Genomic DNA, 26,037 nt, shown 5'->3' on the forward strand with positions numbered 1-26,037 from the left:
GTAGAAACGAAGGTTCACACTAAAGAAGTGATTGGCCTCACTCTACATAGGCGATATTTATGAATGAGGAGAAGCTAGGGTTTTTCTTCTCACTTCACTATCTTCACCAAGATGACCTTTTTTTTAAAAAAAAAAATATTTGTATTGCTTTTAGAGAGGAAGGGAGAGGAAGAGAGTAATAGAAAGAACCATGATGAGAGAGAATCATGGATCAGCTGCCTCCTGCACGCCCCCCACTGGTGATCGAGCCCGTAATCCACGCATGTGCCCTGACCGGGAATCGAACCATGACCTCCTGGTTCATAGGTAAGATGCTCAACCACTGAGCCACGCTGGCCGGGCAAGATGACCTTCTTTTCAAGCCGTGTTCTGGCTCAGAATGGGCGTCCCCTTGAAATCCTTCTAAGGTTTAAGATGGGGAGGGGGGATTAGAGGTTCCCTCTCCCTGGAAACCCAGTAGAAATAATCAGTGAGGTCACCTTGTATCACCTTTTAAGTGCTACCCTTGACTGATGTGCTTGATGGAGAGATGGTGGCCCCGGACACCACCACCCCTAACGCTTTGGACAACCACTGCTGTTACGGAGCAGCAGACTGGCCCTGGGAACCTGGAGTGTGCAGAGGAGAGGGGACCTCAGTGGCTCACCTCATAGCCCAGCACGCGGCCCGTGATTCTGTTCCAGGCGATGGCCGTCCATGAAACCTCCATCTCAGAAGCAGAGAAACTCTGGGCAGAGGTTCCCCGTGGGGCCAGCTGAGGCTCTGCCATCCGGAGGAAGACACAGCATCATTAGTCAAATGGTTCTTTGGAACAGGGACATAAAATATACCCAGGGCCTGGCCTGTGTGGCTCAGTGGTTGAGCATCGACCTATGAACCAGGAGGTCCTGGTTCAATTCCAAGTCAAAGCACATGCTGGGTTTTGGGTTTAAACCCCAGTGTGGGGCGTGCAGGAGGCAGCCCATCAATGATTCTCTCCCATCATTGATGTTTCTCTCTCCCTCCCTCCCTCTCTAAAAACCAATAAAAACATATTAAAAACAAATGCCCCTGGAGCCTCAGAGGACCACCCAGTGCTGGGCCCCACTTACCGTCCTCCCCGGAGTAGATGATGGACACGGTGCTCAGGGCCCCTTCCCCCTCGCTGTTGTACACGCCCACTTTGACCTCGAAGGGAGACAGCGGGGTGACGCTTTCGTTTCTGTACACGAATCTCGATGCCTCCACGGACGGGACTCTCTCCTTGGTCCAGGTGGCCGAGCCCACGGGCCGCAGCATGACCACGTAGCCAAACTCCCCGCCGCTCTGCAGTTCCTCCGGGATGGGCTTGGGCAGAAGTGACCACCACTGAGTGTTTGCAGTTAGTGTATGGAGCTCTTAGCGTGTTTACCAAACACAGACATTCCCCCTGGTTCATGAAGCAGTGAAAAATCAGACTACTGCCATTTGGAATGCCGGTTGGGAAAATGGTCCCAATGAAAAGATGCTCATGCTCATGGGAGGAGGCTCAAGCAACAGAGCCACACCGCTGGCTATGGGCCTGTAATTTCTTTTTATTGATGTCAGGGAGGAAGGGAGAGGGGGAGAGAGAGAAATATCAATGATGAGAGGGAATTATGGATCGGCTGCCTCCTGCACGCCCCACACTGGGGATCGAGCCTGCAACCCGGGCTGTGCCCTGACTGGGAATTCAACCATGACCTCCTGGTTCATAGGTCAACGCTCAACCACAGAGCCACGCCAGCCAGGCTTATAGTCATATTTTATAGGAGACATTCCCACCAGCAGCTCACACCTGGATGTATTAGGAAGTATAAATGAGGGTAAGACATGGATAACGATATTGTTTAAAAAGTAATTAGTGGTTACCACGTCGCCAAATTAGAGAGCATGTCTAGGTTATTGGAAGCAAAGCAAAAGGCACAAACCCCACATTATTTGGCTCTGGAGGCGACCGGGAGGGTGTTCATTTCAGGGGATTGTATCTCGACGTTACTTCCTGAGCAGCAATCTGGGGGAGCCAGCCAAGCTGGCATCAGTCACAATGGGGGATTCTGGTTGAATTCAGAGTGAATTTGAAAAACCAGGGACTGTGACTTCCCCCACAGCAGCAGTGACTTAGGCCTGACACGGTCTCTCTCCCCAAGTTCTTTTTCAACCCACAGCTCAGACCTGACATGAGGTGCCATCCCTGCCCAAGCACCCAGACCTTTTGAAAATTCACAACATCAGGATGTTTGTACCCCTGCTGTTTGAACTAAGTTGGTGTTCTTCGAACTGAAAGTCACTCCATGCCTTCCTTCTGCCGCTCAGACTCCTCCTAAATGCACACATTCCTCAGAGGCCTGGGCACCAGCAGGGTTGGGCTCGGTGATGCCAGGATGAATATAAGTGGGGAACTGCATTCATGAATCCATGAATGGAGCTCCTGCAAGATTCTGCATATCCGATATCCCAAGAAAAACACACACAGAGGAAATGACTTTCATTTTCACCGCAAACTTTTTCTGTAAAGGGCCAAGTAGTAAATATTTTAAGCATCAGGGGCCATATGGTCTCTCCCAGCAGCGTGAAAGCAGTCATATGTAACACGACGAGAATGGGTACGGTGGTGGGAATTCGTTTATGAAAACAGGGAGCAAGCAGATCCGGCCTGTATGCCTTGGTTTGTGGAATCTTGCATTTAAAGAGAAAGGACACACCCGAGCTGGCATGGCTCAGTGGTTGAGCATCGACCTATGAACCAGGAAGTCATGGTTAATTCCCAGTCAGGGCAACATGCCAGGGTTGCAAACTTGATCTCCATTGTGGAGCGTGCAGGAGGCAGCAGATCAGTGGGTCTCCCCCATCATTGATGTTTCTATTCCTCTCTCCCTCTCCCTCTCTCTTCCCTCTCCCTCTCCCTCCCCTCTCTCTCCCTCTCCCTCTCCATCTCCCTCTCCCTCTCTCTTCCTCTCCCTCTACCTCTCCCTCTCCCTCTCTGATATCAATAAAAATATATTTTTTAAAAAGCCAGAGTGAATTTTAATCAGTGCAAAAGGAGCCTATACATTCATACTTAAGAAGAATGACATACAAGCTACCCTGCCTGCTAAGCTTCCATCTATGTGTGGGAGGGACAGTCTGGAGCGTTGAAAGCAGAGGAAACTGCTGCTTGTCTGAGTCTAACTCACAGACGGAACAGTGCATAGTCACGTCCAGCATCAGATGCTGATGAGCACGCTGCCGGCCCCTTCCTTGCATTTGGAAGAGAACTGTGCTCGCTTAGTCACACCCTCTCCCTTTAGCAGGACTGAGGTGTCTGCAGCCCCTCGCTACATCAGGAGTCTCTCCTGCCGAGTGTTTGTATGGGCCCAGCTTGTTTTTCGGTGTTCTTCCTGGCCAGCTACATCGTTTTCCTTCCAAATAACTCAGCTGGACAGAAAATTACCTCCCAGGTAACTACGAGTTCCGACCGGCTTCCTCCTCCTCCCTGGATGTTGGTTGGAGCCACGATGGGGACTGAAAAGGAGAGAAACGTGGCCACGGTTAGGGGTGCACGTCTACCTCAGGAGGGTTGGTGCCAGGGTCTCACCTCTCAGGCCCTCCAGGCAGCTGGGAGGGAGCCCGCATCCTTAATGAACACAAATGATGTTTACTCAGACCCAAGCTTCGGAGGGGACAGCCTGGTGTCGGAGACAGGAGCACCCCGGCTCCAGGATTAATTAACAGGCGAGTAACATCATGTATCTGACATTATTATGCATCATCCGCTAATTGGCAAGACGATGTTCCATTCGGATGAGGAGAGTGACACGGTGATTTACTGCCTGATTATGCAGCTGTGCCGGGAACACGTTTCCCAGCCAGATATTAATTAGTCCCCTTTCTTCTTCATAAACACACGAAAGTCGTTTTTCTGTTTGGTCGACATCAGGATGTTTGAACGTTTAAAAATAAATTCTTAAAGGAATTTATAATTAAAGGAATTGCTGTTTTATAACCCCGTGTCTGAGTCACAAGTCGCCAGGTACAGAACAGACCGAGGCTGCCTCAAACTTGTCGCCCCCTAAGTGCCACTGATAACCGTGGTGAGTGTGTGAGTATTCTGGTGCGTAATCAGGATGGAGTTTGACTTTTACACGCAGAAATGATTTAAAAATCCTTTTCCCTGAAATGACAGAAGCACCCCAAATCTGCGAGGATGCATAACGGCTGGACAAGCTTCTCATGCGACAGGCAGAAACCCACCTGCATCTACGACTCTGCAGATTCTCTGGGGGTTTGAAAGTATCAGAGACGGGAAGGCAGCTTCAGAAAAACTCCCTTCTGACCTGTCGGCCACACCATCACCATCTCCCATTGGGCGCACGCACCCTTGGGGAGAAAATGCATGTGCTCTGTGCCCGTGACCACGGGGGCGAGGCTGGCTCTCTGTCTCTGGTTGGGACAGGGATGCTGCACGGTGTGCAGTGTTCTGTAAGAACTGTGCCCTCAAGGGTCTCCCAGGGTTTGAGAAGCCATTGATTTCTTACCGGATGCTTTGGTTCTCAGCAGTTCGGATGCTTTGCTCGGCTCTCCAATCCCGATGCTGTTCCCAGCCAGGACGCGAAACTCGTACTCCACCCAGGGAATCAGGCCCACCACGGTCGCGTTGTATGTCTGACCGTTGAGAATCTCTGGAACTAAAACAAAGGGGACACTGGGTAAAAACGATCCATCGATCCATCGAACAACACACCACTGGTTTTGCCAAATTATCCAAAACCTGTGAGGCACTTACCCGTGGAGACGGCCTGCCACCCCACAGAAAACGGCGTCCGCGCCTGGACGGTGAATATCTGGATGGGGCTGTTATTGTCCGAGCCAGGCCGCCAGCTGAGCTGGGACGTGGTGCTGGAAATGTGTTCCACCCTCACCTCCTCGGGGGGACCTGGGGGGCCTTCAAACACAGGTTTTATGGTGACCTTATTGGAAATGATGAAATGAGTCAATTTGGGATAAGGGATCGTTGCTTTTTTTTTTTTCTGCTATACTTACAAAAGATGGAACCTAATATATTTTAGCACATTAGATAAAGCCCTATTAATTCCGTTTACACACTGAGAGATTAGCTTGAAATGCTTCCTTTGAAGATTAGGAAATGCCAGCCATGGGGTGGGGAATATCCTCCGATAAGAAGCTAATCTCAAATGGTGAGAGCCTCTCGGGGCCGCTCCTCTCAAAAGCTCCCTCAAGTGAACGCAGCTCTCGGGCAGAAGTTGGGAACTCAGGCTTGGGCCCCACTTTGCGAGACGGTTTAGTACAGACAGAGGGCCTGCCGAGTCCAAGGGGCTGACCGGGCGGGCGAGTCTGACCATTCCTTAGGAACAGGTAAAACCTACTCAGTTCAACATCCAGTGTCATACCACCCAGACCCTGGGGTCTTGGGATTTAGAAATAATTCCATCCAGTTGGTGTGGTTCAGTGGTTGAGCATTGACCTAGGAACCAGGAGGTCACGGTTCCATTCCTGGTCAGGGCACATGCCCAAGTTGTGTGCTCAGTCCCCAGTAGGGGGTGTGCAGGAGGCACCCGATCAATGATTCTCTCATCATTGATGTTTCTATCTCCCCCTCTCCCTTCCTCTCTGAAATTAATAAAAATATATTTTAAAAATCTTTCCTATTTATCTCACTTCTTTATCATGCTGTGGCTAATCAAGGACTTGCCATTCACAGATGAACATTTCTCGCTGTGACTAGACAACGTGCTCATGTATGTCACGCACCTCTGACGATGATTTCAGCCATAGCCAACAAGTTCTCCAGGGCTGTCGTCACCGCGCAGAGATATCTCCCTGAGTGACTTAACTGGATATTCCTTATCATCAAGTCTCCCACAGATCCCTGCAGGCAGAAAGGGAAGAGGGGGTAAAAACATAAATAGGCCCAGCAGGTCCTAAGATTTCACAGCTGCATCAACATCCAGGACGTGGCCGCAGTGAAATTAGGAGATACACTAGTATCACTCGTTTCTCTTCTGATCCCTGTGACTGTGTCCTTTCTCATAATTGTCTCTAGAATGCAAGCAAGTCCGTGAAAGACATAAAACAAAACAAAACACACACAGATGCAGCTTCATAAAGAGACAGTGATTACCGCGCAAATAAATACTGGGAGAGTCACAACAAAAGACGTTAATTCACGGAAAAGGCTTGAGTCAATTTATTAAGCACTTAGAATTGTCAGCAACTTACTCCTCCAATCCTTTCGAAGTGAGCCGCATCCTTTTTTAAGTCTATGATGTGTCCATTGAAAGACCAAACAAATGCGACCTCCATGGAGGGGTCATGGGACACCTGGCAGGTCAGGACGATGCTCTCGCCCACCGTGACGTCCATTGGGGCAGGTGGCTCCGTGATAACGGTCCGCTCTGTGGAGAAAGAACACTGTTCCCATGAAAGCTCAGCAGGTACTGGCATGTGCCTATGAGACATCCTCTGAGTGGCTTTGCAATTGTTTGAAATCTTACACATACAACTTGGAGTTTGCTCTTTTCAAGATGAAAAATTCCACCCCCTTTTTAATGTCTTTGCATTAACCAGCTTAGCTTATTTAGTAATCATGTAATAAAATTGAATACACAGCTTTTAAGTTTGTTTTTTCAAAATATATTTTTATTGATTTCAGAGAGGAAGGGAGAGGGAGAGAGAAACAGTAATGATGAGAGAGAATCATTGATCGGCCGCCTCCTGCATGTCCCACACTGGGGATGAAGTCACAACCTGGGCATGTGCCCTGATCAGGAATGGAACGGTGGCCTCCTGGTTCATAGGTCGATGCTCAACCACTGAGCAACACTGGCCTGGCTAAATACCGTTTTATTCATAGTTTATATGAAAACAGCTTACAGGAAAAACAAACACTGTGGACTTCTCAAGACAGCATTTCGTACCCGGAGGAGGCACCACACCGTTTTATCCCTGCAATTCCAGCCACAACATTACAGTCACACAGCGGCTCCAGCTCCGAGGGGTCTGTGGTGCTCCCATGTACAATGACTCGAACTATGTCCCTGAGATCCTAACAACAGTATTTTAGAGAGCTGTATAGTCAGACGTCTACACTTGTGAGTGTGAACAGAACAGATTCTACTTCAGACACCATTGTGATAATAATGTTCCATTTTCACTGAAGATGCAATGGGAAACGTCCCTTGTTATCCAGATTTGCAACGTTAGAATCATACATCAATCATTACCAATCTTCCCTCTAGAAATACTGGCCCCAATGTCAATACCTGTTCCACTGACCAAAGTGTCAAAGGAGGAGTCTGCCGTGTCCCAGCCAGGCTCCCGTTCCTGCCATTTCTCTGATTTAGAGACTCCGAGTGACAGATCATTTCTGGCTACAAGAGTTCCCTCCACGGCCACGCCCACTCCAGCCAGAACTCGAAGTGCACCGTGCACTGCCCAGGGAACAGGAGGGAGAGTGGGTCTTAGCAGCAGAAAGACAATCAATGATGCTACAAATTTGGACCTAAGTTGGTGGCTGTCTACCTTTCTGATGGGTATCTGGAAGTTCCTTATACTATTTTCTCGACTTTTCTGTGTTAATTTTCAGTAGCAACAAAAGAAAGACAGAAAGAAAATGATGGGGGGGGGGGTGGAGTAAATATTTATTATTCAGAATAGAAGGACACCTTTCCCATTCAGCTTTTAAAGTGATGAGGACGGCCCAGTGGTTGAGCATCCACCCAGGAACCATTCCCAGTCAGGGCACATGCCCAGTTTGTGGGCTCGATCCCCAGTAGGGGGCGTGCAGGAGGCAGCAGATAGATGATGTTTCTCTTTGATCAATGTTTCTCTCCCTCTCCCATCCTCTCTCTCTCTAAAATAAATAAAAAATAAATAAATAAATAAATAAATAAATAAAGTGATGAGGACTGATCACTTTTAGAAGATTATCCAAAATACAAATGACAACATTCATGAAGAGTTCATAAAGTGACAGAATTTTAATAGTTATTATTTTCCACCTATTTCTGTGAGATGAAAATCACATAAAAGCGACTTGATCTAACCATCCTATTCTCAAGAAGAATAAGGGAAGGTTTCATAAAATAGACGCCACCTTCCAAGAACAGCTTTACTGTTTACTCAGACCCGCGCCATTAATAGAGTCTGGTATGTCCAGAGCACCCCAGGAGACAGGCAAACTAATTATTCCAAAACTCCTGTCAGAATTGTGTAGCCTGATTTCTTTAAACACAGGTGAGCTTGTGCCTGTACTAATGGCCAAACACACTTGAGCACACATCAGGATCCCTCACGATATTTTCAGAAGCCAGGGGATGCCAATCCACTGTGTAATTGGTCTTTCCTGGCCATGCAGGACATGCTATTTTTGTTTGTTTCTTTTGTACCTACAGCTCAGTTGAAACCTCCATCTGTGAGTGACAATCTTTCAGTGTCACTGTTCAGAATAATGACGGCTCAGGTGTCTCTGAAGTTATCAACTCCCCTCAAAAGATGGAGAAATGCAGAAGAAAAATCACTGTACCTTTCTCCCTCGGTTCAGACCTGTGGTTCCGCCTTCATTTGTCTCTGACATTGTAGAAAATGTTGCTAAGATACCAATAGAAAGGCAACGAGTGTATAAATAGCACTTCAGACAGGTGACAACATTCCCCAATCTCTTCTCTCATGAGTTAACTTGTGAAGACTAGAAATACATACTTTTAGAATTTGGTCCCCTTCCTGATTCTTCAGATCTCAAATTGTCCTACCTATAAAAAATATTAACCCTTCACACCACTCTCAATTTCTTCCATTTAGTATATATTTCACTCCGGGATAATATTCCTTCTAAACGTATGAACAGCATTAGCATTTTAGTGTATATTTGAAAGTGACAGATTTTCTGTGTGTGTGTGTGTGTGTGTGTGTGTGTGTGTGTGTGTGAGAGAGAAAGCATTTTTATTTTGTCTTCCTATGGGAGGATACTTTTGCTGGGAATAGAATTCTCACTGGTATTGTTTTTCAGCTCTTTGAAAAGGCCATTCCACTTTCTCCTGGACTCCTTTATTACTGCTGCTACTTCCACTTTCAGACTTATTGTTGTCCTTTTGAAAATAATGCATCTTTGTATCAGAATGAATTGTCTTTCCTTTGGTTTCACTACTATGTGCTTATTTAAACTCCCCTTTGTATGTATCCTCACTGGGGCTTATACAGTTTCCTGAGTAGGATGCCTGCTGTCCTTTTCAGTTTATTTTTTAATTATGGAAAATATTGCTTCCAGTAGTGCTGATGCCTTGCTTTCGCTCCTACATCGCCACACCTGGAGGAACTGCCATTTCACCTGTTTCAGATTCAATCACCACGTCCCACACATTCCTTAGGGTCTATTCTTGCTCCATGTTGTGGTCTGGATATTATCTATTCACAATCCTCCCATTTAGTGATCTTCTTGTCTGCTGTGTCTAACCTTGCATTAAATCACTCTATTTTTCTTAATTTCACCTTTTGTATTTTTCAGTTCTTGAACTTCAAATTGATTTGTAATAGATGGCATTTCTCTTTTCCTCCTCCTCTTCCTCCTTTTCCTCTTCTTCCTCCTCCTCTTCCTCCTCCTCTTCTTCCTCCTCTTCCTCCTTTTCCTTTTCCCACTAATCCTCACCTGAGGATTTTTTCCACTGATTTTCAAAGAGTGGAAGGGAGGGAGGAGGGGGGAAGAGAGACAGAAGCATTGATGTGAGAGAGAGTGATTGATTGGTTGCCTTTCACACTCGACCAGATAGAGGCTGGGCATAGAACCTGCAAACCAGGTACATGCCCTTGACCAGGAATTGAACATGAGAACCCTGGAAGCATGGATCAACGCTCTAACCACTGAAAGGAACCAGCCAGGGTGCGTTTCTCTTCTTAAATTCTTCATCATCTCATCTATTTTTTGACCATATTCATCACAATTGTTTTTGAAAAACCCTTCTCTGATAACATCTATATTTCTATCAGCTGTTGCTGCTGTCGGATTTCTCTCTGGTCCCACCATTTATTCCTGCTCCAGCTACTCCAGGTAACATTTTATTGAACGCCAGGCCCCGTGGGTCGGAATGTAAACATCTTTATTTTGTTATGTTTCCCAAGTAGATTGACTTTTTTGAAGGGGCAGCTGAAAAAGAGCTGAATCCAGGCGGGCACTGATTTCAATGGAGTCTGATAGGCAGTCATGGTAGGTCCTAGCCGGTTTTGTTCTGTTTTTATTGCCAGGATGCAGCCCTTCAGGTGCCTCAGTTCACCGTTGAGTAGTCAGCAGGCCTCATTCTATTGGCTTGTTCTGAGCCCCAATTTTTGTCTTCCTTGCGCTGCGTGACAACCAACGCTTCTGCTTAGGTGTTTCCTGTTTCTATTTGTTTGCTGGTATTTCTGATTCATACAACTTAGAAACCGGCCGAATTGTGGATGAACAAACCACTGGGAGCTTGGGCTTCCCCGCCTGTGCTTTTCTTTTCTCCTGAGGGCGGTCCCACATGCTGCCAACACCATGGTTATGCTCACGGTTCCTTCATTCTTTTATTTTTATTGATTATAGAAACACGTTAGCAGCATTTGTGGCTGATCACTGATGTGATGTTGTTGCGATAAAGCTGCTTCAACTGTCGGGAGAGAAGTTTCCCCCTCATTAATGTTTAAGGACAGATTGTGTGTGGGGCTGGGAAAATCTAGGCCACGTATTAGTGGGGGGTTGGGGAACAGCTTGCACGGATAATTGAAGCAGCTGGGGGAGGACATGAGGGTGACGTGGGTCAGAGGCAGAGATTCATGTCTGGAACCTCCCTCAGCCCCGAGGGTGCTGGCTGCTGGTCCTTCGCTCTTCAGGAAGGAAACTGGGGCTGTGGGGGAGGGGGAACAGTTATCCTAAGGATCTGATGAGCCTAAGAATAAAGGCCTAAAGACAGTGTCCTTAAGAATTTCCCAAGGAACTATCCTGGTCCTATTATCTTAGCGTGAAGCCCAATAGGTCAATAAACCCCCACACTTGTTCAGACTTTTCGTGAGATTTTAGCACCCCAACTATTCACATGAGCAAACAACTAAGGTTCACAAAGTATCTTTGTGCCTCCCTTAATAAAAATAGGGATTAAAACAAAACAAAACAAAAAAAAGAAGAAAGCAGTGTGGGACAACAGAGACTACAAGAAAAATAAAGTACAAACAAAAAACTATCAGCAATATTTCCTGAGAAAGAAACAGAACAGCAAGAAATTATATAAAGAGAGTGGAAAAATAAGAGAACACTGAAATTTTTTAAAAAGTAGCAAAAGCAAAATTAAATAGAATGTCTGAAAGATACAGTTAAGAAAATCACCCAGAAGGCAGAGCAGGAAGCTATAAAATGTACACAGGAAAGAGAAATACCTCTCTCTCTGTCATCTATCTATAACCTATATTGATGTCTGTACTGTATATGTATCTAAATACATGAAATACAATAAATTACACACACAGATACATAGCTATGCACAGACAGACAACATAATCTTGAGTGCAATTTAGGAAATCTCACTTTTAAATAGTATATCTCAAACAGAAATGGAGTCAATGATTAAGGTATTCAGGAAGAGAGTCCAGGACCAAGAAAGATGCGACCCCAGGTGACAGAGCACCAAGCAAACTTGCCGCGGGGCCCCTCGGCCCGTCACTGGAGCAGAACAGACTGTGCAGGGGGACCCAGCAATGGTGCACACCATGGGCCAGGAGCCCGGACGGCCCGGCTTCCAAGCTGAGTGACAGCTGCAAACGCCTGAAGACTAATGACCCCAGCCTGGAGTTCTATCTCCACTAAACCAGCCAGCACCGGTAAGCATGGCATACAGACGTGTGCTGACTTGAAGACTCTCAAAAAACGTGCATCTCTCTCAAATTCTTTCTCAGAAATCCACGGGAAGATGCATTCTACCAAATGAAGTGTTTACATCAAGAAAGAGAAGCCTGGTGTGTGGGCCATGGGCTCCCCCACCCAGGAGGGCAGGTTGATATGGAGGGGACACAGTGAGATCGGTTTGAGGAGAGAGTTCATGTTAAGTCCATAGAAAACTAAGCCAACAAACCAAACAGGAAAATGACTAACTGGGGAAAGCAAACACAGGACATTGGAGCGAAGACTCGGAAATACACTGCACGGAGAAGGCAAACAGGCGAGCAAATTGGTGAATGGAGACGCAGACTCAGTCCCTCTAGCAAGCGCGCCCCAGAGAGGTCGCTAATCTTTATTTAATATACTTTCCCTCTTTGTACAGATACTCGCATGAGGCCAGGACAGTGGTCGGCAAACTCATTAGTCAACAGAGCCAAATATCAACAGGACAACGATTGAAATTTCTTTTGAGAGCCACATTTTTTAAACTTAAACTTCTTCTAACACCACTTCTTCAAAATAGACTCGCCCAGACCGTGGTATTTTGTGGAAGAGCCACACTCAAGGGGCCAAAGAGCCGCATGTGGCTTGCAAGCCACACTTTGCCGACCACGGGGCCAGGATGTGCTGTATCCCTCAGCCACGTGCTAGATTATCTTCTCTTTCGCAGGTTAGACCCACCTGCAGCACCTGGTGCCCACTCCACCTGGAGGCCAAGTAGAATTCAGTTCAATGACAAGGTCATCATGCTCAATATTCTCCAGTTTACCCATTCACTCTCCACTGCAGGGTTCAGTGATTTAGAACACACATTCAAAGACCAAAACCGCCCTAGCGGTGTGGCTCAGTGGATGGAGTGCCGGTTGGCCTGCAGACTGAAGGGTCCCAGGTTCGATTTCGGTCAGGGGCACATGCCTGGGTTGTGGGGGCTGAGTGGGAGGCAGCCAATCAATGATTCTCTCTCATCATTGTTTCTATCTCCCTCTTCCTTCCGCTTTGAAATCAATAAATATATATATATATATAAAGACCAAGAACCCCAGAGCAAAAGAAACAAACGAAGAACCTGGCGAGAGAAGGCAATTGTTCAAAAGGCAAGGCATCTGAGTGAGAAAACATGTTTCGGGATCCTGCGAGGGAACATGACACCGTTCCCTGCGCGTCGTCGTGTGACATGTCGACGCAGATCTCCCGTGTTAACCAACGATCAAAACAGGGCCTGGCGTCTGAGGAAGACGGGCCGCGCTGGGGATCTGCTAATGAAGCCGACACGCCAGCTCCTCATTTCTAGGCTGTTCACACACAACAGGCGATGACTATTTGCGGCATCCGCTTTAGATTTCTGATAAAGAGAACGCGTGCGCTCAGACAGGCTGTCACAACACCTGGGCTGAAGGAGTCTCTGGTTCGGCAGCAGATGGAGTGAGGAAACTCTTTTGTCCCCGGTGCAGGACACAGTAGGCAAAGGACGCTTTCTTCTGAGTTTGCGTGGGGGTGAGGGGAGACAAAATGAGATCATAAAAGCCAGAAGAGGAGACCCCAGGCGAGTTTCACTCATGGGATGATTTTTCCCTCCCCGACCCCATTCTTCTTCGGGCCTGAAAGAACCTGCCACCTGCCTCCTGAGTTTTCAGGATCCAGACTGAAACCATGACACACATTCCTCCTAAACCGCCCCGGAGAATAAAGGGCCACTTTGCCCTGCAGAATTGGAATCTCGCCCAGCCGGTGTGGATCAGTGGTTGAGCGTCTACCTATGAACCAGGAGGTCACTGGTTTGATTCCCGGTCAGGGCACATGTCTGGGTTTCGGCTCCATCCCCAGTGGGAGGCGTGCAGGAGGCAGCCGACCAATGATATTTCTCTTATCATTGATGATTCTATTCCTCTCTCTGAAATCAATAGAAATATGTATTTTAAAAAATAGAAACAGAATTGCACTAACACAGGAGCCTGAGTGTTTCTTCCAACCCCACCAGTGCTCCGCAGGGAGGGGTGCAGGCTCCGGAGGGGACTGCGGACAGGGCACGTGTCCTTCAGACACCTTCACCGCGGGCACTAAATGGGCAGCTGGCTAAATTGTTATTTTGTTCTTTAAATTGTTTATTTTTAAGTTTGTTTTTTTAAAATCTAAGTATAGTTGGTCTACAATCTTAAATTGGTTATATTCGTTTCAGGTGTACCTCCCAATGATTTGATGTTTTTATGCCTCACAAAGTGGTTGCCCCTAAGCCTAGCAGTCACCCATCTGCTTTTAATAAAACTAGGAAGTGGAGAGCTGGTATTTCATGTCAAGTAGGCACTGCCAGACTGTGTATGAAATCCACAGAGGAGAAACCCCTGAGAGTGGGCTGGGCAGGGAATTGGGTGGAGAATTCAGCCTTTTCAGGGCCGGTGACTTCAGCGCTGGGAGACTTCTCTGGAAGCTGTCTCCATCCATAACTTGGCGGGTGAATTCTTGTCATTTCCACGAAATTGTCCTTGTGATGGACTCGAAGCCGCTTCTCCTTGGAGCTGGACCTCACACTCCGGCCCTTAAGCCGCACTTGCCACCCACCTTGGAGTTTCTCTCCGTAACGGAGACCCCCGTTAGTGCCAGGCTCATGCTGCCGCCGAGCGTGGACAGCCGGCCTAGCCGGCGTCAGAAGGACTCTAGCACAAAGAATAAACAACTAAACGAACAGCAATAAACTTAATTCGCACATTAGATATGCTTTTCCAAGTTCCGACGTCTCCGTTGAAAATAATGCTGAGGCAATGAGGCCTATAATTGAACATCCCCAACTTCTCCGGTGGGGGAAGGAAAAATGTTGCCTGCAAACAAGGCCGTTTCACAGCCTGCTGTTCCTCTGCTTTTAATAATTTTCCAAATGCCAGATCGAATAATTCCCCCCTCGTGTGGTCTTCACAGACTCTCAGTGTGTGTCGCCCCGTAGTTCCAATCCAAGTTTGCCAGGTCAAGAACACCAAGCTCCCTCCCCTCTGACGCCCTGTGTGTGCTGTGGAACACGTCCCTGTGTTCCATGTCACTGTGTTCCACGCCCTGTCTCCCACACCTCCCTGTTCCACGCCCTGCCTTCCACACCTCCCTGTTCCGCCCCCTGCCTTCCACACCTCCCTGTTCCACGCCCCCTGCCTTCCACACCTCCCTGTTCCACGCCCCCTGCCTTCCACACCTCCCTGTTCCACGCCCCCTGCCTTCCACACCTCCCTGTTCCGCCCCCTGCCTTCCACACCTCCCTGTTCCACGCCCTGCCTTCCACACCTCCCTGTTCCGCCTCCTGCCTTCCACACCTCTCTGTTCCGCCCCCTGCCTTCCACACCTCCCTGTTCCGCCTCCTGCCTTCCACACCTCTCTGTTCCGCCCCCTGCCTTCCACACCTCCCTGTTCCGCCTCCTGCCTTCCACACCTCCCTGTTCCGCCCCCTGCCTTCCACACCTCCCTGTTCCGCCCCCTGCCTTCCACACCTCCCTGTTCAGCCTCCTGCCTTCCACACCTCTCTGTTCCGCCCCCTGCCTTCCACACCTCCCTGTTCCACGCCCCCTGCCTTCCACACCTCCCTGTTCCACGCCCCCTGCCTTCCACACCTCCATGTTCCACGCCCCCTGCCTTCCACACCTCCATGTTCCACGCCCCCTGCCTTCCACACCTCCCTGTTCCACGCCCCCTGCCTTCCACACCTCCATGTTCCACGCCCCCTGCCTTCCACACCTCCATGTTCCACGCCCCCTGCCTTCCACACCTCCCTGTTCCACGCCCCCTGCCTTCCACACCTCCATGTTCCACGCCCCCTGCCTTCCACACCTCCATGTTCCACGCCCCCTGCCTTCCACACCTCCCTGTTCCACGCCCCCTGCCTTCCACACCTCCCTGTTCCACGCCCCCTGCCTTCCACACCTCCCTGTTCCACGCCCCCTGCCTTCCACACCTCCCTGTTCCACGCCCCCTGCCTTCCACACCTCCCTGTTCCACGCCCCCTGCCTTCCACACCTCCATGTTCCACGCCCCCTGCCTTCCACACCTCCCTGTTCCACGCCCCCTGCCTTCCACACCTCCATGTTCCACGCCCCCTGCCTTCCACACCTCCATGTTCCACGCCCCCTGCCTTCCACACCTCCCTGTTCCACGCCCCCTGCCTTCCACACCTCCATGTTCCACGCCCCCTGCCTTCCACACCTCCATGTTCCACGCCCCCTGCCTTCCACACCTCCCTGTTCCACGCCCCCTGCCTTCCACACCTCCATGTTCCACGCCCCCTGCCTTCCACACCTCTCTGTTCCGCCCCCTGCCTTCCATGCCCCGGGAAGGCTGGTGCTAACGAAGCTCTGATGTCTGGGTGGAAATGGCCTCCTCCCGTGCATCAGGGAAACAGAAATCTCAGATATGCAGCTCAGACAACTTCCAAACCCTCTAAACACAGATAAGCCTTATCAGCTCAAAACTAAGCTGGAGAGCATCTCCCTCTTGTAACTATTATCTTCTTACAAGCTATCTAACAACATGTCTTGCATGACTGAGGCTGATAAAGAAATTCAAAGAGAGATGATTGTTTTGTCAGCTTTGCTAAAATTTCTCATTTGCTCCTTACCACCCTGTAGGTCACTATGTGATGATTTGGTTTGAGAAACATAATTATAGTTGACTGTGTAATGACAATCAGATGGACATTCTAGATGAGAACACACACACACACACATGCACACACACTAAACCATTTTAACAAACAACCAGTTGACTACACTCTTAATAGTCAAGAAAATGGTTGCACCAATGTGTACTATTATAATTCTTTCTCAGATTAAAATTTCACATTTGTAGGTTGTAAAGTAATAATTCTTTGGCAGTGATACCTTCAACATTCTAACATGAAAGGGAATTACAGGTAGGAGTCTCATTAAGAGGATATGACAATAAGAGACTTTTCTTCCTTTTTTTTTTTTTTTTCTATTCTCATATCCCAAAGATATGTTTACTGATTTGAGAGAGAAAGAAGAAGGGAGAGATGGGGGGAGAGAAACATCAATCAGTTGCCTCCTATACACATCCCGACTGGGTGGGGACTGAACCTGCAACCTATGTAGGTGCCCTGACTGGGAATCGAACCCCATGATCTTTTGGATTATGGGATGATACTCCAACCAACTGATCGACTGGCCAGGGCTTGATGCCCTGTATTGCAAAGTATTCTAAGAAGCTTAAACTCTGAAACATTGAAATCTTTCCGATTCCAGAGCAAAGAAATTATGTGAAGGAAGGGGTGGGAAGTGGGACTCTTGCACTCCATCCATCAATATTTATTGGACACATACAGTCCCCAGGACCATCCCTGCCTTCCTCCTGCTTCTCTACTAGAGGAAGGAAAAGAGAGAGGAAAAATCACTGACCTAATAAATAAGAGAACTGTTAGTTTGTTGGAAGAAGAAAATATTTCCAGAAGAAGAAAGAGTGGAGAAGATTAAGGGGACCAGGAATGCCGACTTGGATCATTTGTTTTTGGATCATTTGTTTCCACAGCCCCAGGGAGAAACACCAAAAATAAGCAAAAAATGAGTCAGTTGTTTTTCCCCACTGAGCAATCCTGTTTAGCTCTTTTCTCACAGAGAAAGAGGAGTCCTTGGGAATTTGGTGGAGTTTGTGGGGCAGCCCTAGTGAAGATCACTGTCTCCATCCTAAGAGCTGAGAACCTCCTCGGCAGAAGCCTGGCCACATGGCTCATCTGAAACACCCACTTCTGCCTCAGAACCAAGCACAGGCCTGCTGCCCCCAAGTTTTTCCATTAGTGAGTGTTCTCCTTTCTCTTCCTCCCGTTAATGACTCCCCGCCAGCATCATGATGCCGAAGGCCCGAGAAACATCTGAGGAAGAGAAACTTCATTGGCTCAGTCTACCCAGGAGCTGTTTTTCTCAATCTCTGGAGTGAACAGATCCCCAGCATTGCATTTTAGCAGCAAAACCATTGGTCCAGCTCCCCCACCTCCACCCACCCCCCGTATTTCACTGAAACGCAGAGAAATGACATTTCTTTGGCTGCCGTCCCCCATCCTTCATCCTTCCTGTGCGACTCCCCCTGGATTACTCATCCTGGGAAGGTGAGCTGCAGTGACTTCTTACCCTCCCTAGGTTCAACCTGCTGCTGGAAATGAACCAAGCCCTGAGCTCTTGTAAATTTATATATATATATACACACACACACATAGATAGATAGATAGATAGATAGATGATTGATAGATAGATAGATAGATAGATAGATAGATAGATTTCAGAGAGAAAGGGAGAGGGAGAAACATCAATGCTGAGAGAATCATTGATCGGCTGCCTCCTGTACACCCCACACTGGGAATCGAGCCCACAGCCAGAGCATGTGCTGTGACCGGGAATTGAACCCTGACCTCCTGGTTCATAGGTGTACACTCAACCACTGAGCCATGCCGGCCGGGTTCCTTCTTAATTTGAATGAGGCAATAAGTCTTGTTTTCCCCTTAATGAACATGTTATTTTTTCCAATGGAGAGCACTTAACACTTCTCAGCCCAGGGACACTACCAGACATTGGCTGGAGAAACCACCTTTTATTAACGTAGCTAAAGACACTCCTTGAAACACTGTCCACTTCTGTCTTAGAAACCTTAAGACAATACATCAATGAAGTGAAGTCCTCAGATCGCGCCCCCTGGTGGACACCAGCAACACTTCCCGAGTGTCTCAGACAAAGGCACAGTGTGTGAGGCAATGTGGGCAGAACCCCTGCTGGTGTTTCTGTAGGCAGCTTAAAGGATAGCTGGAGTGTAGCAGCTAATTCCTTTCTACATCTATTCTTAATAAAAATGATGATAAAGCACCAATGGCTGAGTTTAATCATTTGGGCTTAATTAGCTGCTCAAACTGCTTTATCAAGACCGTCATTTTTATCATCCGGGAGGCGGCGGAACCATGACAGCGACATGATCCCAGTAAACATGCTGGTTTTATAGCTGAGGCTCAACACAGTGGAATGGCAAAGTCGGGGAGGAGACACTTCTTCCCTAATTGTGTCCCTGGGCGATGGACGGGGTGCGTTTGGAGTGACGCCAGGATGGAGGCTGAAGAATGGACTGTGTGAGTGTGTCTGTTTACCGAGATGGGACACAACAGCGACCTGCACCGACACCGATATTTTAATTGTCTCCCCTTTGAAAAACCTGCTCCTTAAGGTGTATGCCAGAGAGCCTGCGTTTCACTAGTTAACTACAGGGTTAGAGAAATAACTGAACTGGCCATGCACCAAGCAGCCTCACGTGCAGGTAAAACTTTCCTACAAAATGTGTTTCTGAAGGACATTTAACCAAGAGAAATAGTATCCATTGACTTGATCAAAATGTCTCTTCCCCTCCCCCCCTTGCACTGAGGCATCTGTGGAAATTCAGATATTTAGGTGCAGGATTTAACTCTCATTACCCACTGAGAGCAGTTCCACTGCCAGCAAGCTCCCCTCGGCCATGGCCTGCCACTGGCAGAGAGCACGTTATTAATGAACATGGGACACAACTCAATAAATCGTGAAATCAAACGTCACCCATACACAATGGGACGTGGGTTTGACACGACCGAGGCCGCGTGTGCGCATGCATCTCCAGTCTGCCCGCACAGCCAGGGACCACGTACCTTTCACCACGAGGCCTCCCGTACTCCTTGCCACCCCGAATGGGTTCGTGGCCACGCAGGTGTAGGGCCCGGCATCCGACCTACTGGCATTCTGGATCTTCAGGCTGCCGTCCTCCAAGACAAACACTCTGGAGAGAAAAGATGGGGTTGATGGGAGCGGGCTCTCTACAACGGGCGTCCTCACCGCTCACGTCCATCCATCCAACACTTTCCTAACCCGCGTGGTGCTGGCAGCACTCGCCTCCCGGTACCGCATCCTCACTGTAGGCCTGCTGGCCTCCGCGCACCGGAATAAATGCCATTGCTTTTGACCTGACACAGAGGTGATGCTTCGTGAAACAGAAGCCAGTTCGCTGGCTTTGTAAACCTGCTCTAATTCATCACTTCCAGCCACCAGCCACCAGGGTGCTCCACCGTGACACAGTTTGCCAGCGCTCTGCCTTAGGGCCACCCACAGGGTTCTGTGCTGGAAGACCCCACCCCACCTCCACTGGTTATGTGGCCTAGTGGAGTGGAAAGATGAAGGCTTCATAGATCAGACCCAACTTAATGTTCCTAGAATGCATATAATCAGACAGTCACAATGGAAGGGTAGCTGTTTAAGAAGTCCCAATCGTTCATAAAGTGATTCTTATTATGTCTTCGCTGAAACTCAGAAATACTCAAAAGCAAACATCAGATTGTTGTAATAGGGGAAACTCTGAAATTAGTTTCTTCCTTTCTTCTTCCCTTTCTTTCATTCTCTCTTTTGGTTGATTTTAGAGAGAGAGAGAGAGGAGGGGAGAAAGAAACATTAGTTTGTCCCACTTATTTATGCATTCATTGGTTGGTTCTTTTTATTTTTTTTTAGTCCTCACCTGAGAATATGTTTTAGAGAGAGAGGAAGGGAGAAAAAGAGAGAGAAAAACATGGATCTGTTGCCTCCTGTACACTCCCAGGCCCAGGATCAAACCCGCAACCTTTAGGTGTACAGAATGATGCTCCAACCAACTGCACCACCGGCCAGGACTATGTAAACAGATTTTAATGCCAATAGTTTTGAAGGCAAGAAAGGTAAGAGGGTTGGTATGCATGTCACATCCATTAACATTAACAAAACAATATTTGTTTCATTGCAAACATATCATTGTTTCTAGTATGTGTATTACATGCAATGTAACTAATACAATTAATGACCCGATTTGAAACACAGCAAATATCAGCCAACTATAACTTTTATAAAACCAGCTGCTGCTATTGGGTTTATTACTAGTGACAGGTTCTGCTTTCTGTCCTCAGGTTAGTGGAAGGGACCACATCTGGGTTTAGGATAGTTCATGGTACATAGTCAGATTGTTCCTAAGTCATTATCTTGGAATACTCCCCAACAGCAGACATTAGATATCTTATTTAATTTCTGAAATGTCTAGTTTCTTGGTCCCAATTTGCATCAACAATTGAATCCTACAATTATTGACACAGTAACAACGCTATTATACTATGCAGCACACATCTGGCCAAATACAATTTCTCTGATTTAATTAGAAGACGGCAAAGTGAGAAGCATGTGGGTGCATGATCTACCGCCAAAATTTAGGAATAACTAAGAATGTTGAGCAACATAAAAACATTAAATTTTGGCTAATAAAACATTTTAAATGAATAAAAAAATATATCTAAAGGCCATCAGACAAATTTCCCAACTGGTTATGCCAATGTTTATATATCATATAATTTTTTTTCCTTAACTTTCAGAAAGGAACAAGTCATGTTAACAGCAGTTTCATAATCACCCTTTGCAGGCTCCTAGCATTTGTTCAATAATGTTTGTTAAATTGAATTAAAATTGTCATCATTGAAACTGTTTATTTCTTTTGGACTCTTAATCACAGTTTTTCAAGAGCCTAGTGGTGTCTGAAATACTGACACCAGAGAAGGCAGACTGACAAAACATTTAAAATCCGTCTACAACTAAATAGTGAATGCGTGTTAGAGAAGGGATGGAAGGCCATCTCTGATTATCTCTGGAATGCATGCTCTTTCTAGAATCACCTCACCTTACTCGCAGTAAACTAATTCTGCATGTTAACTATGACCCTCCAGAGTTGCTGCTGAATTACCATTAGATGTCCTAGAGTCTTATGTGTTTGAATCTCAGAATATGAATCAGAATTTGCATTTTATCAAGATAACCAGTGACTGGTATGCACAATAAAATATGAGAAGCAAGGATCAATTCATTATGAATCGAACTTCAGTTTATAAAGATTATCTTTATTTCTAAGTAAGAAGCCATCTTGTTTTCATATGATCAGCATGCAAAAATGTATATAAGAATAAAAAAGTTAGATTTAAATAATTTATGAAAGTAACCAAACTGATTTATAATTTACTTAAAAAATAGATGATTAAACAATCAATCTCCCTAGTGACCAAGGATATAGAAGCCAGATATTTACTTCTAAACTAAAATATTTCAATTTATCATTTAATGTTTTTAAATTAATAATAGATTTTAAAATATAATAATAAAACTTAATCTGTGACAATATACTAGTAGATAGAATCAAATGACTTAATCATAGCCCTACTTTTAAGCATAATAATTAAACAAAAAATTAAAGAAAAGTGAGAATTTCCAGTTCTGTCACATATCATATCTGGCTTAGCAGAAATGATTTTTAAAAATCCAACTGAGATCAAATTGAACAAAGCAATTGCCATTTTCAGATAAGAAATAATGAATGCATGTGTAAAAATTAAACGTTAAAAAAAAACTGAAACATGTTAATTAATGGTTTTGGTAACTTTCATAGAGAAAAATAAAGACAGGTTTTTCTATTCTTTTTTAGGATATTTAGAAGATATTTTTAATAGTATCTAAGGTTTGAAAAGGACTTATTAATATAATTTATCAAAATATTCTATCTTTATTTTATACAAGCTTCTCTGGCATTTAGAAACAATATGCAGCTACAATTACAGATAAGCTTGGTTACCTGAAAAACAGGGGAAAATATTCTGGTGATAAAACTGAACATTTGTATAATAATTTCGATCTGAAGTGAGTCTCTTATAGGCAATATATATAAAGATCTTGTATTGTTATCCATTCAGTTGCCCTATGTGTTTTGACTAGAGCATTTAACCCATTTGCATTTAAAATAATTGTTGGTAGATATGTATTTATTGCCATTTAACATTTCTTATAATGTTTGGTGGTGATGAACTTAATTTTTATTGTCTGGGAAGCTATTTATCTGTCCTTTGATTCTAAGTGATAGCTTTGCTGGGTAGAGTAATCTTGGTTGTAGGTCCTTGCTTTTTATCACTTTGAATATTTCATGCCATTCCCCTCTGGCCTGCAAAGTTTCTGTTGAGAAATCAACTGACAGTCTTATGGGGAGTTCCCTTGTAGATAACTAACTGCTTTTCTCTTGCTGCTTTTAAGATTCTCTCTTTATTTTTAACCTCTGCCATTTCATTTCTGATGTGTCTTGCTGTGGGTCTCTTTGGGTTCATCTTGTTGGGGACTCTTTGAACTTCCTGGGCTTTTATGTCCATTTCCTTTGCCAGGTTAGGGAAGTTTTCTTTCATTTTTTTTTTTTATTCACATAGTTTTTCAATTTCTTGCTCTCTGTTCTCCTTCTAGCATCCCCATGATACAAATGTTGGTATGCTCAAAGTTGTCTGAGAGGCTCCTTATACTGTCTTCATTTGGGGGACAGGGGGATTTTTTTTTCTTTTTATTGTTCTGATTTGGGTGTTTTCTGCTTCTTTATTTTTTCAAATCACTGATCCGATCCTCTGATTCATCTACACCGCTGTTGAATCCCTATAATGTGTTCTTCATTTCTAACTGGTTCTTTTTTATGTTTTCTACTTCCTTTTTTATGTTTCCTTTCTCGTTGTTGATGTTCTCACGAAGTTCATTTACTCTTCCCCTAAGTTTATTGAGCATTTTTATAACCAGTGTTTTGAACTTTCCATCTGATAGATTGCTTGTCTCCATTTTGTTTAGTCTTTTTTTCTGGAGTTTTGTTCTGTTCTTTCTATAACCTAGAAATGTTCATATTATCTGTGTCACAGAGTAATGGGGAGTGAATGCTATAAGCTGTTTACATGCCTAGTACTCAGTCTGATTCCTAGTTAGCAGTCCCTCACTCAGTTTTTGATGAACTGGTTTCTGGTCCTGCTAAAGAATCAAAGCACTTTCCCAAGTACATGAACAGAAGCAACAAGGAAAGGAGGGAGTTCTGGGTCACAGTTTGGTTTGAACAGAGGGACCTGAAAGGTATGTTCCAAAGACCAGTTGTTGAATACATGCAACTTTGTCTCTGTGTACTTGGCATTTAACTTCACCATCCACAGTGCTCTCATTTTTATTTTGGGAATGGTACTAAGGTGGTTATGAGAACTGAATTAATTAGGTGCCAGTGATTAATTTTATTCTTATTCTTTCCTGAAACTAATATTTTGCCTTTGTTTCCTGCATGTCACAGACTAGAGTTTCTCACTCTCGCCTGGTTCTTACCCATGCCTGGTGTGTTCAAGCCCTGCATCTGACTGGACCCTGTAGGACATCTGTGGCTTTAATTCGCTCATGCTGATCAGCCCCTGGACTGTCTTAGTTTTGGCCTCTCTGAGCTGATACCTGCCTTACAAGGTATGTGTTTCTTCCACAATTCTTCCTCTATAATCATTCCACAGCTCAATGAGCATACCCTTTCTCTCCGGTCTTTCTTCTCAAATATCCACTTAATTAGCATAGTTCAATTGTTTACACAATGGAATAGAACAAAAATTTCCCCAAATTACCAAAGCTTAGTATTCTATTTAGATGACTAAATCACAAATTAAGGCACTTGCATTTAAAATGTTACGTAAATATTAGAATTTCAAGACATTTACATGTGCAGATGTATTATAACCATTTAACAACAGAAAATTAATAGTGAGTATGGTGAGGGACCACACTATTCCTTTAACTGCATTCTGAGCATAAAAAGGTAAAAATTCAGAAATATAAGCTGTGTCTGACAGTCAGGTGACCCTGGGAGATTTCACAGTGGCATTAGAAAATAGAACATGTGGAAAACGGAGCCACCAACATGCATATACATGTCAATGTTAACCAAGGAGTTGAAAGCAGGCTCCATGGCATGACTGAACATACAACCCTGCAATCTCCCCCGGTCGGAAATGTGAGGGACAGACCCCGAGAACAAAATTGTGGCCCTGCCCATTTGCCTGACTTACACTGTTGCCTGCTTGAGGAGCTGTGGGGATGAAGCATCAGGAAGACAGATGACCTTAAGTGAACTCTCAGGACACTCACCTGGACCAGGTGTCAGATTTGTGTTGTTCTAAGGAACTACCTGAAGACCAATAGGAAATCTTTTCACTCTTGCTTTGCTGGGTTGCATGTGATATCCATTCATTTAAACTTCATAAATATAATAGACACTAGAGGCCCAGTGCATGAAAATTCATGCACTGGAGGGCTGGTCCCTCAGCCAGGACTTCCCTTCTCACAGTCTGAGAGCCCTCAGGAGCGGGAGGTGACCCAGTGATCAGGGGAAGGCGATGCCCCCATCACACCTCTGCTGCTGCCACTGCCGGCAGCACAAGCCTTGGCTGGCCCTGGTTACTTGAGCCTCGGACAGCCCTGGGCACTGGGCAGCCGCCATCTGAGGCTTGCCTGTGCCTCAGGCCGGCCCTGGGCGGCTGGGGGGCTGAGGGGACTGGGGGACTCCAGAGGCAGACATGCGGAGCGGCCATGCCATGCACCTGCCACCCCTGCGGGGTTGAGGGGACTGGGCGCCACCATCTTGTGGCTGTGGGCGCCGCCATCTTTGAGGGTGTGACAGTCAATTAGCATATTCCCTCCTTATTGGCTGGGGCGCCACCATCTTTGTGAGGGCATGATGGGAAATTAGCATATTCCCTTTTTATTAGATAGGATGAGCATTCACATCATCCATTTTATTGCAACAACTAATCATATACCTATCCAGTATGTACTTTGTCTACCTATAGAAAGTAGAGCTATCTATGTAGACTCCACTGTGGAACTAGAAAATGAGAAGGCTCTCATTTTTCATTTGTATCAACACAGGCCATCATGAAGTTTGAGGATATGGAAGACTAGCAATAGCTAAATTTCTTAAACTACAAAAAATTAGGACATTGGGCAATTAAAATTTCTTATTCCTGAAACTAGAGCAATAGTGCTATTTTTATAGTTAGATTATTAACTAGAGTATTGCTTCCAGTTTTGTCTAAAGATAATACTCTGGACCATGAAATTTTAATTGACTGTCTAATTTTACTGATTTGTAGAAAATGTAAAATAAATTGAACTAAAATTAGTTAGATAAGAAGTAGAAAAGTGTGTGTGAATTTTAACTCTGCACGACTTAGATTTTAGGTAAAATGTCCCACTGGAATCCATTTTAGATCAAATATTGATATTATATTTTTAATAATTTCAGCACCTGATTATCATAGTTAATGTGAAACATCTATGCAAATATCA

The 26,037-nt window shown here is 45.7% G+C and overlaps 1 protein-coding gene across 1 annotated transcript in view; it reads right to left on the bottom strand.

The window, feature by feature from the left end:
• CNTN6 (contactin 6) overlaps window positions 1–26,037 on the bottom strand; it is a 90,707-nt gene that overhangs the window by 10,790 nt on the left and 53,880 nt on the right. The window contains exons 9-16 of the mRNA XM_008154998.3: window positions 19,521–19,648; window positions 6,217–6,392; window positions 5,749–5,866; window positions 4,763–4,921; window positions 4,515–4,664; window positions 3,431–3,501; window positions 1,092–1,326; window positions 647–762 (exon numbers count right to left, since the gene is read on the bottom strand). Coding sequence (XP_008153220.3) covers window positions 647–762; window positions 1,092–1,326; window positions 3,431–3,501; window positions 4,515–4,664; window positions 4,763–4,921; window positions 5,749–5,866; window positions 6,217–6,392; window positions 19,521–19,648 — 1,153 coding nt within the window. The remainder of the gene's footprint in view (window positions 1–646; window positions 763–1,091; window positions 1,327–3,430; window positions 3,502–4,514; window positions 4,665–4,762; window positions 4,922–5,748; window positions 5,867–6,216; window positions 6,393–19,520; window positions 19,649–26,037) is intronic.

This window comes from Eptesicus fuscus, chromosome 18 (assembly GCF_027574615.1).
Source record: "Eptesicus fuscus isolate TK198812 chromosome 18, DD_ASM_mEF_20220401, whole genome shotgun sequence".
NCBI classification, from domain to species: domain Eukaryota; kingdom Metazoa; phylum Chordata; class Mammalia; order Chiroptera; family Vespertilionidae; genus Eptesicus; species Eptesicus fuscus.